We start from the raw sequence: 12,325 nt of genomic DNA, 5'->3' as shown, positions 1-12,325 counted from the left end.
AATACTTAATATAAAGTAATACAATATATATTATAGATTATATTAATAGCAATATTGATATGAAAATACTTAATACAAAGCATATAATCACACTATAAAGTCACATTTAAAATTATACTCAGTCTCACAAGAATTTAGAAAAAAAATTTATGAAATTTCTGTGCTGATTATCTGATCAAAACGAAAAAGTTTAATAAATAAATATCAGGTGGGCAAGGGTATGGGAGAAATAAACTACATCCACTGTGGGGAATCAAAGCATGTATACAACATACTAATTCTAGCATATCAAAGCATTTTTGTTTATATTTTTAAGTTACACTAGCTTGTGAATAAACTTTTAAGAGCACCTTGAAAATGATGGTAAGGCTATACAATTAGGGTCTGAAGAGATGCTGTGATTAATTATATCAATAGATTATAGTTAATATTATAAAACAAAAGGCATTAGGATTGAATTCAAACCAGTTATGATTTGTAAACTTTCACCAAAATTTTTTTTTAAAAGTCCTTTCTTCTTTCCCATGGTAAACTTTACCCTCTGCCTGTTTTCCATTTTGCTCACCTATACTCTTACAGCACTAAAACCTAACACCTTATCATAAAGCACATAAGATATGGGTAAATAAAACTTAAAAAGTGTCATTAATCACAGAATACAGCTTGATGTAGTTTATGTATTTTCAGCACAAACATGCTTCCATCAGAGTCCAGATTCCGTGCTTACTAGAATCACTCTCGAGTTCCATTTTTTTAAAAAAAAATTTATACTGGTTTGCATATAAAATCCATATACACTGTGATTCATTCATGTACTCTGAGTTTCACATATTCCTTCACTCACTCAGTTTCGTACCATCATTCTTTTTTTTTTTCATACCATCATTCTTATACACTGTGTTTTATAAAACTAAACATCATTAATCTACACCTAATGTTATCTATTTTTTTCAGGTCCCTACTGGATCTGTCCTAACTCCTTCACCTCCCTGTTCTGCCCACCAGACTCGAGTTCCACCTGAAAATCAACGAAAATCATTCCTACTTGTTCCCTTTAGGATTTTCTCTAAGAAAGTGTGTAATACATTTTTCTCCAGATTCTCCTGATGCTAATCAGTTTCTATTATTTTGTTAACACTGAGTAAAATTCTTGTAATTTTCATTAACTAAATCTGTAACACTGGGAGGGGGCAATATTGCCATCAATTTTTAATTATTATCATTAATCTGGGCTAGAATGCCAATAACATTTACTCTAAAATTTGTAACATGAATTATTCTTTGTTACCTTGGTTCAAGTAAGTGAGTGTTTCATCATGCAGCTTTACTGCCGGCGATGTTGCAGCACACATCACATACTGAAAGGGTGGCTGTTTAGTTTCATCATCCAATGGAAGGCTAGAATCTTCCTGCTTGAAAATGGGTAATGCCAGCACATCACTGAAAAACAAAAAAGAAAATCAACACTAGCCTTAACTTGGGCTATTACCACATAATGTAAAGCAAGAAAACATTTATGAGTAATTTCTTTTAAAAACTAAGGCCTGGCACAACCATTCTGGAAGGCAGTTTGGTGCTTCCTCAAAAAGCTGAACAAAGAAATTCCTTCTGACCCAGCTGCTCCACTGTTTGGAATATAGCCCAAGAAAATGAGAACTGAGGCTCAAATGGAAACGTGTACACCGATATTCATAGGAGTGTTATTCACCATCACAAGAACATAGAAACAGCCCAGATGTCCAACTTCAACTGAGTGGATTGAGAAGTTGTGGTACATTCATACAATGGAATACTATGCAGCACACAGGAGCAATGATTTTGTAAATTACTACCTAACTTGGGAGGGACTGGAGAGCATTATGCTGAATGAACTAACTCAGTTCCACAAGGACAAATACTGTATAAAACCATTATTGCAGAATGAATATGAGGATCCAAGGGGGAGGGTGGAAGCAGAGGGGTGAGGGTGGGCACAGGAGTGAGGGTGGGGTTTTAATCATAGGGTTGCACAATTCGATGAGCAGGAGGTGAAGGAAAAGGGAAGAATCTTCTGTGAAAAACAATGTACCTGAACTTTGTAAATAAATCAGTATAAAATAAAAAATTTTTTTTAAAAAGATGTGACATGATGTATAGACCAAAAACTATTAACTCTATGGTATTTAATATTAACAACCCATATTTCACTAAGGAGAAAGGTGACCAGAGGCAGCCGTAAGTAGATAATGGATAGTTAATAAAGTCCAAGCTACTGATTAAGAAATAGACCATAATCCACTACTCTCTAGTAAACTCCAGTTCACTACAACTCTCCAGGAAAGCCAAGAACTGATTCTAGGGTTTCCAAGACTGTAATCATTACAAAAGTTGATGACTACATCTTTTTGCTCTAAGGTGACCGGTGAATTCCAACTGCAGACATTTCAGCCACTGGTATAGCAGATGAACCACTGGACCATGACATAGTCATGGACAATCTCTCTCTCTCTCTCTCTCACACACACACACACACACACACACACCCCAACACCCACAAACCAACCACACTCACTTTGGTTCAATTCTCATTCATATCAACCCTTTAGGAAAGAGTAGTAAAACTACCTGACTGGGTTGTGATAATGGGCACTGGGGTAGTGCCAATTTCTACCACTGGGCAGAAATACTCAGCAGATTTCCTCCTCTTTCTCCCGTGGAGGAGGTAGTGCGTACATAATTCTAACAATTAACCCACCACACTACCAGGGCTACTCCTTTTACGAAAATTCATTCCCTTCAAGTCAGCACTGATTCTCCAGCAGGTTCTTAGAGGCTGTAAATTGCCCAGGAGGAGTCTTGTCCATCTTTCTCATGTGGAGCAGGTGGTGAATTTGAACTAGCTGTGTCTGGGTCAGCAGCACAACTCTTTACCCGGGAGGCCACCAGAGCTTGCACTAAAGTTAAGGCTAAATAATAACCACAGATGCACTGACTGCCCTAAAAATATTAGGAACCAAGTCTCCTTTGTCACCCAGGGACTGCCCATAATGTCTTTGTTGTTGTTAGCTGTGTAGAACAGAACCTGGCTCTGGGAGACCCCACATGTACCGGGAATAACAGCTCTATATGGTTTCCAAAGTCACAGTTATTCAGAAGAAGCAAATTAATGCACCTGTGGATGTATTCAAACTGCCAACCTTTAAACCAGCAGCCAAGTACTTAACTACTTAACTGTTCATTATTCAGAGACTCCTCATAATGGCAAGCAACACAATTCAGACCAAGTTCACCCTTCACTCCAAACAAATAAGGAGGAAAAGTTGCAATACAGACAAATCATAAAAGAGAAAAAGAGGTCAAAATCCAAGAGAAAGTAATAACGCAGAGGTACAAGAGATGAGAACTCAAAGTGGTTTTGCCTGAAGCAATCTATCCAATCCAAGAACAGAACTGTAAAGGTGCGCGCACTAGTTAGCTTCTCTGGAATGATCCAGGGAACCTTAACCTTGAATGTTGCAAACACTGATCGCAGATAAGGGATCTGAAAAGCAAATACAAGTCCTGAGGCTTCAAATTATTTCAAGTCATTTTCAAATGCTTTTACCTAAGAATTACCGGCACACATGGACAAACAAGAAACCAACAGCGCAAACAGCACACTCCAAAGTAATTCCAGATTCTGTGGCTGGTCAGCTCTTTTGTGCCTCTGCCTGAGAATGTCATATATACGACTTTTCACTTATCAACTATCCTGTACTCTGACATTTCACATTTATGACAACAGTTACAAAATGGAAAAAAGCTACTATCCATCACCACTGGGCCAACTGGCAGCATCATGATGGATGGTGAAGAGACTGAGACTGTTAATATAGCTTTAGTTTGCTTGGCTCCACAGTCAACACTCTTGACACCAGCAGCCAGGAAATCAAGACATATTGTGATGGGAAAGTCTGCTGTTAGAGACCTCTTCAGAGTACTGAAGAGCAGTGATGTCACTCTGGAGATTAAGATGCACCTAATACAGTCCATGGTCTTTGCAATCACTTGCTATGCATCAGAGGCCTGGACAAGGACTAGGGAGGACAGAAGGAGAATTGATGCCTTTGGGCTGTGGTGTTGGAAAAGAGTATTGAATATACCATGGACTGCTAAGAAAAAGAACAGATTCATCCTGGAGAGGGTTAAACCAGGCTGCTCCTTGTAGGCAAGGACTTTGAAGCTTCGTCTGACATACTCTGGACATGTTGCAAGGAGGGACCAGTCTTTGGAGAGGGATGTCATGCTTGGGAGGGTGGAAAGAGTGCAGGGGAGGAAGACCTTCTGTGAGGTGGACTGATTCAGAGACTGGCACAGGATAGAGCAGGGTTTAGGGCTGTTGTACATAGGGTTGCTATGAGTCGCAGACACCTTGATGGCACGTAACAACAAAAAAACATCCATCCATGTATAAAACTGTCTGCCAGTTTGGGGGGGGGGTGTCTTTATAGGTTGTGTCAAAGGTAACTACTGGCAGGAGATCAAAAAGTACAGCAAAGAGAAAAGCCAGAGCCAGGCACGGGTTAGTAGAAGGCGTTTCAGAGCACCAGCAATATTCTCAGTAGCTCAGCCAGGGACAATACGGATCCTAAGTCACCAAGTGCACGCACGGGACCTGGTGGCATAATCCACAGAGGGCTGTTATGCTACACAAAAAGCAGTTCAAATCTACTTGACACGGGAGGAAGAGAGGTAGTCTCTTCTCCCACAATGTACTGACTCCAAAAACCTGCTGGAGGGTCAGCTACAAGTTGGAACTGAATGGCAGGAAAAAGGAAAGGTGGAGGAATAGAGTAGACAGGAGAGGGAGGGTTGGAGGAGACACTACAGCAGAGGCCACAGAGCCTTATGCGGGGCACAGAGCAGAAGTCGTCGGAACTGACCCACAGCTGACCCTCTGGAGGGTTTTCAGAGGTAGTTAAATAGCACGGGAAGAGACTGTTCATCTTTCTCCCACAGAGGAGCTGGTGGTTTGAACGGAGTTCTTCTGGGTCTAAGTCACCAGAGCTTGAAGTGCAAAAGAGTGACTTAAAAATAAGGGCCTTCTTAGAGCATACACATGCAACGATGAGAGCATGAAAGAACTAGGCTGACAGAATTTGTAAAAAGAGGTATTCTTATCAAGATAAAGTCAAAGAGTTTACTTAACAGTTATATATATAGGAAAGAACTATTTTCTTTAAAAAAACAAAATTAACAAAACTTACTAAAACTTTAAGAAATAATAATTTAACAATCTACAGAGATGAATATTACCAACACGAAAAAAAAACACATCTTAGACTAAAATAGTTTTACAGAAAAGTTCTACCAAATTTTCAAAGCCAGGTCTTACATTAATTCTACAAAAAACATAAACCTAGGTAATATTACCCAACTCATTTAATAAGATTTAAGCCAAAAATAAGAGAAAAACTAGAAAGCTCATTTCTGTTTTTGACTATAAATGCAAATATTCTAAATTATTACAAAAATAAATCCAAGAGTATAAAAAAGATAGTAAGTCTACCATGACCCAGTAGGATATCAACTGGTAATGCAGGATATCTTTTCAATAAATAATACTAAGAGAAACAACATGTCCATATATTGGGGCTGGACGCGGAGAATACAAATGCCTTCTCCTTCCATTCTTTATTTTAAAAAAGAAGTATCAACTACAGATAAATTATGTACCTAGATGTAAAACAACATTTCCTAAAAAACTATTTCTACTCTTGGAGAAGGAAAAGACTAACTGTAAATTAATAGATTAATTAACCTGACTATATAAAAATCAAGACCACTTTTGTTCCAAGGCCATGATAAAGAGAATGATTGAAGATTTTAAACCTAGAAGAAAATATTTTAAGTAGCTAGACGACCTGGACATACATTAGACCAGAAGTTCTCAAGGTGTAGTCCACAGAATCCAAGGTAATTGAAACTTTTTACAAAGTTCAGGAGATCAAAACTTTCTTCACAGTAATATTAAAATATTACTTGTTTTTGTTTTACTGTGCTCATATTTACATCAGTAGAACAAAACCAAAGGCGGGTAAAACTGCTGGAGCCTTAGCATCAAGGAAGGCAGTATCATCAAACTATATTATTAGTCACTGCAGTATTCTTGAACATCAAAAACAGTCAAAACTTTTATTAAATAATGACGCTGAAGTAGGTGTATGATGTCTATCACAAGAAAAAGCTCCTGCGGACTTTGAAGGAAGTTACTATTTTCCAAAGCAGCATGCATGTCATTACAGACATGCACAGTGAAGAGTCAAAGTGCAGCAGAGATAAAAATACTTAGATAACAATACAAAGAGCACAATGATACTGTTTTAGATTCCAAATTGCAATGAACCCTTAAGAAACTCACTTTCCAAGATTTTATGTATTATCAAAGAATATCCACAATGATCTATAAAAGTTTTTAAATACTCCAGACACCCAAGCGTTGAGGACTCTCCTTCATAGGGTCGCTATGAGTTGCCTGCGACTCGACGGCACTTAACAACAACTGCATATCAACCAAAATAATAAAGTATTGCAGTTGCCTCTGAAAAACCAGACATTAAAAAGATGTGAAAAAAAATCCATAAACTTGCCAATACTTTTTTCAATAAATAAAGAAAAGCTTTCAAAATCCTCCAGCAACAAATGCTATATTTCTAAATCTTCTTTGCAAATCTGGTTTAGAAGGTACTATATTGATATGCTGCTGTTGCTGACTGCCATCGAGTTGAGCACGACTCAGCGACCCTATGAACAAAAGGCCTGAAGCCTTTCTATAACTGTCATTTATCAAAGTTCATAGTTTCCAGAGGCATGCTGTTTATGAAGTGGATGTCACTAATAACACATAATGGGTTTGTTGACAGTTTTTAATATAAATTAAGATTTTTAAAAAAATTTCTTTATGGTTTGATTGTCAAATGACTAGAAAATACACTGCGATCTTTCTCTACTCAAGTAGATCAGTAGTCCTAACCATCCAAAATCAAACCCTGATAAACTGACAGAGATCCTTTTATAACATATATATTCTATCTGTGGATCAGGGAAAATTTTACATGTTTAAAAATTGCCTGTTTTGAACAATGCACTCTGCTTATGATGGTCTGATTCTAAACCAGCACCTGTAAGAATGGCACAGCACTATGCAGCATGTGAATGTCACACAAACTTTGTAATGCAAGGAGCTCTGGTGGCCTAGTGGCAAGATTGCACTGCAATCCCAGAGGTACATGGTTTCAAATCCACCAGATGCTCTGCTGAAAAGGAGGGGCAATCTCCTCCAGTACCAGTCAGATCTGATTTGATGTTACACACACAAAAGGTAATAAAATTTAGGGGGAAAAAACGCCCACAAACTTTGTCATGTATACAGTTAAAATTAGTTCAAAATAAAAAGTTAAAAAATTCACAGTACATATATGAATTTTTTTAATAATTTTTAAAAATTTTCTTATTTTTGTGTGAGTGTACCATCAACTGGTACAGGAGGAGATTATCCCTCCTTCCCCGGCAGAGCATCTGGTGGATTCGAACTGTGCGCCTCTGGGATTGTAGTTGCAGCTCCTTGCCACGAGGCCACCAGAGCGCCCCTTGAACTTTTTTTTTTAAGTTTTCATTTAGTCAGGCATGGAGGAAGAGTACCAACAGGAATACCACTACAGCCTGGAATTTTTTTAAAAAAATCAACGAATTTTAAAACCTTTCTTAGATTACTACCAAAGTGAAATTTTGCAAGAGATTAAAAGATAGCTAATTTCTATTTAACTAATGGCACTGAGGATACAAGCACTGTTAAATCCAACGTGTCCCTCCACAGAAGGAAGATGAAGCAAAGAATATCCCACAAAGACTTCCAGCCCTCAGGATTTGCAGCACAGTCCTATAGGTCACCACATCCTACAGGGCCATCCTGTCCCACAGGCCCACCACGAGGGAGAACACACTTGCAGGCAGTGGTGTTTCTTTCACTAATAACACAGATCACAGCTGAAATTTCCTAGACAATTTCTAGGACTGGTATATTCTGACATTTCAACTTTCTCTTTTTCATTATTTGACATCATCTTTAATCTCACACATAAAATTACACCTCTGGAACACAAAAATGCAATTTTATTATTCATGACTGAGTACTAATATTGAGAGCCATTTTTCAAGATATACTTGTTTCTAGAATAACCAATGCCCGTATTTTATATTCCAATAACCTATTCTAGAATAACCAATGCCCAAAACATATGATTATATATAATTTTTTTATATTTAAACTTTCAATTAATATAGAAAACTTGTCTTTTCAAAATACTTTTGCTTAAAGCAAGCTAAATGTATAATAAGGACTGACCTCCCACTTTAAATAGGAATAAAAAGTTAAAAATTTTTATTTCAAAATAGATCTAGATTACAGTAAAAGTTTAACAAACGGAGCAGCACAATGCTTTAGTATTTATGTTATAAATAAATAAATACAAACATACATACATACATAAACAAACAAACAAAACCACTATCGCCAAGTTGATCTCAACTCATAGCAGTCCTCCACTGGGTTTCTGAGGCTGTAAACCTTTACAGGAGGTAATAGTCATTTTTCTCCCATGGAGCAGCTGGTAGATCCAAACCACTGACCTTTCAGCTGGTAGCCCAATATGTATATATGAGATATATGAGAAAATTAAAGAAATTACCATCATTCTTTAAATACCTTCAAAAACAGTGTGGGCTGCAAATTTGGAATATTAGTACAAAATAGAAATTTCATGTGCACAGTGAGATGAAAATTACCAGGAGGCCCACAAGAACCTTTTCTAAAAAGTTTTAATGAATTTAGTTTTTAAAGTCATTGGGTTATCTACTCGTTACTTCACAAAAACACGCATGACCCAGATTTCAAATTACAGTGAGTTTCAAAAGGAGAAAGCAACTTTCCCTTACAATGGTAACGTGACTTCAGCGACACTCAGATTCAATTCACTCTATATAAGGACTGATGTAGGAAATTTCCATGGTCTTATCTGGCTCCAAAGTATTACTACTGTAGCTAATCTTTATAAAGAGATTTAACTGCCTCATCTGAAAGAATTTGTATTAAAAAAAAATGTACAGCTTACACCTCACTCACTTATACCTGACTTTGTGTACTATGTTACAAAGAAAAACCAAACCAACACCACCAAAAAATAAATCCCTCAGGAAGAGAACTAGTTTGAGAGACAGAAAAGAGCAAGTAAACACCAGACTACAACTTCAACGCATTCTCAGTACAATCAGCCTATACAGTTTAGTAGAAATATATTGTTCTTTACATGAAAGTAAGCCTTGGGGTATAGTTAAGAACTACACTGCCAACCCAAAGGTTCCAGGTTCAAATCCAACAGCTATTCTGTGGGAGAAAGATGGGCAATCCCCTCCCATGGAATTTAAAGCCTCTGAGAACCTACTGAAGGGTCGGTCAGCTATGGGTCGGTTCTGACTTGATGGTACATATTATTAGAGAAACCATCTTTACACCACAGATACCATTCCAAAATTCTGACGAAATCACTCTCTTCTCAAACGCAGTTTGAGAAATACCTGTTGTTGAAAGCCATCTAAAACAGCAAATACAGCATGCAGACTTCAACTTGAAAAATGAAAATCTGCCTACACCAGTGATATACAAATCAAAACCACAATGAGATACTATTACACTCCCACTAGAACAGCAATGACAACCACCATCACCGTCAAATGCTCCCCAGTAAAAAACAGAAAATAGGTGGCAGGTAGAGAAACCCTTACCCATTCTGGTGGGAATACAGAATGGTATAGCACGCTGGGAAATGACAATTCGACACAGCTCTCCTAGTCCAAGGTACACACCCAAAAGCAGGAACAAGTCACTCTATAAACAAGGTAAATCCAGGCTTGTGTTTACTTCCCAGTCATTGTTAAACAATGTCATATAAGTAAGCACAACTCAGCACATGCTTTCCTTGGGCACTTTAAAAGAGGTTCTGAGTCTGTGGGAAGGTGGTGTGGGGTTGCAACACAGAGCTGTTTGTGTTGCAGTTCTGATTTCCTTAGGATATATTACCAGTATTGGGACAGCTGGATCAAATGGCATTTCACTTTTCAACTTTTTCAAGATGTACTAGACTGCCTGCACCATTTTACTCCTGCTTCCTGGGTAATACAGTAACATCAAAAAGCAAAGGGACAAACCTGTACACCAAGGTTTAGTGTAGCACTGTTCACAACAGCCAATAACAAAGAAATGACTAAACAAAGCAAATACTATGGAAAATTATTCAGGTACAAACAAAAATGAAAGTCTGATGTATGTCCCAATGTGGTAAACTTTATAAAGAATAAATGTTGTTAGGTTTTTTTACTTCAACAAGCAAAAAAAGTCAGATGCAAAAGGATAAAAACTGTATGATTCTACTTACATAAAACATGGAAATATATTGAGGAATCAGCTTTTTAGTGAGAGGGAACATGGAAAGATTTGTGCTTAAGAGGCATCAAGTCTGTTAACAGGGATGTAAAAATTTTTGAAAATGACAGTAAGAATGGAAAGTCCTAAATTATCCATGTATAAACCGTCCAACTAGTGACTTTTGTGCTTATTTTCACCAGTTTGTTGGTTTGGGTTTTTTGGTGTTTTTTTTTTTGTTGTTGTTGTTTTTGTTTTTTAAAAAGAACTTCCCATGGGGAATGTCTCAGACACTACAAAATCTACTGGGCACTGCATAAAGACAAAGTTAGGAAAAGATTTAATATCACGACAGTAAAGACTTGCCTGTTTTCAAAGACATAAACCACAAACACAAGTTCATTAATTATGTTAGCTAGTCAAATACAAAAGCCAAGTAAATCTTAAATGACACCTAGAAAAAAGTTACAAGTTCAAATTAACCCTCGAGAAGCAAAGTATGGAGCAAAAACTTCTATTTCATTGGAACTGGGAATGGAGACTGAAAAGGCGCACACTTGACTTGCTTCCCCTGTGATCTGGAGCCCAGGTCCAGGAGCAGCAGTAGCGCCTGCGAGGGTCACACCTGAGATGACCACCTGACTCAGTACCTCGAGCACCTAGACAGCTTCAGAAAACAAACCAGCTCATCCAACAGTCCTCAGGTGTCAAGCTCAGCCGAGGCCGGACCCCGCTGGCTGGAATCCCTCCCACCACCCACTCCCACATTCGCAGGCAGCGCCACCTGATCTCCGTGGCCCAGAACGTCCCATCGAAACGCCAATGACCCATCCGGGACGGGGAGAGGTCAGCACAGCCCACAGAGGAAGGCAACTCCGGTGGTTCAAACCCAGAGGGGCCCCGAAGGAGAAAGGCCGACACCCGCCTCCCACTGATTTATTCTGGAAGCCAGGGCAGGGTCAGCTGGGGTCAGTCCAGCCTCGACGAGGACGGACACACGCTCACATCACACCTCCCCTGCGCAGGTAACCGGAACGAGTCATCTCACCCGCAGGAGGAGCCGCCAGGTACCTGGACGGCGCACCACGTGAACTTCAACAAAAAGCCGCTGCGGAGGCGGTGCTGACCAGCGTCCACTAATTAAAACCCGAGTCCCGCAAGATAAAAGCCGGAGAGGGAGAGCGGGTCAGCGCGGACCCTCCCAGGACAGCCGGACAGCAAGAGACGACGGCTGCTCGGGGCGCAATCGCCGCGCGTGCAAGCCCTGGACAGAGGACACTGCCCCCGGGGAGACCACGGCAAGGGCCGAGCTGGCGCCAGCGCGCGGCCTCCGGACACTTAACACGCACCATCGCCGAGGGTCACGATGAGCGACCGACGGGCCCGCGCCCACACCACGACCCCCGCCCTTCCAGGGCCAACGGCGACTCCCGCACCGGGTGTGTCCTTGGGCAAAAAAGGCTCCGGAGACACCGGCCACTCGGCAGGGACCCGACCCCACGACCTGACCCCGCGCCCCAGTAACCCCGAGCCAGCAACCTGACCCCGCAGCCAAGGGACCCGACCCCGCGGCCCAAGGACCTGACCCCGCGCCCCGGGAACCCCGAGCCAGAGACCTGACCCCGCAGCCAGGGGACCCGACCCCGCGCCCCGGTAACCCCGAGCCAGAGACCCGACCCCGCGCCCCGGGAACCCCCGGCCCGGGCACGCACCTCATGCTGTAGGCGCCGGCGCCCAGCTCCTGCCCGATGCCCGAGAGGCTGGCGTCGAAGTCGTGCACCAGCCCGGACTCGATCACCTCGTCCATCTTGAGCACCCAGGCCATCTTCCGGCCTCTCCGCCGCCCTGCGCGCCCCGCGGCCTCCGCGATCGCGGCGCAGGGCCCGGCGC

At 40.7% G+C, this 12,325-nt stretch overlaps 1 protein-coding gene across 2 annotated transcripts in view; it reads right to left on the bottom strand.

The window, feature by feature from the left end:
- UBP1 (upstream binding protein 1 (LBP-1a)) overlaps positions 1-12,260 on the bottom strand; it is a 33,891-nt gene extending 21,631 nt beyond the window's left edge. For both annotated transcript variants that reach the window (XM_006890611.1, XM_006890612.1), the window contains exons 1-2: positions 12,148-12,260; positions 1,289-1,440 (exon numbers count right to left, since the gene is read on the bottom strand). In XM_006890611.1, the coding sequence (XP_006890673.1) occupies positions 1,289-1,440; positions 12,148-12,260 (265 nt within the window). The remainder of the gene's footprint in view (positions 1-1,288; positions 1,441-12,147) is intronic.
- Between the last annotated feature and the right edge of the window lie 65 nt (positions 12,261-12,325).

The sequence above is a fragment of the Elephantulus edwardii genome, unplaced genomic scaffold (genome assembly GCF_000299155.1).
Source record: "Elephantulus edwardii isolate Elephantulus edwardi_28Jun2011 unplaced genomic scaffold, EleEdw1.0 scaffold00091, whole genome shotgun sequence".
Lineage (NCBI taxonomy): Eukaryota > Metazoa > Chordata > Mammalia > Macroscelidea > Macroscelididae > Elephantulus > Elephantulus edwardii.
The sequence above is the reverse complement of the archived record's forward strand: the minus strand, read 5'-3'. Positions and strand labels throughout refer to the sequence as shown.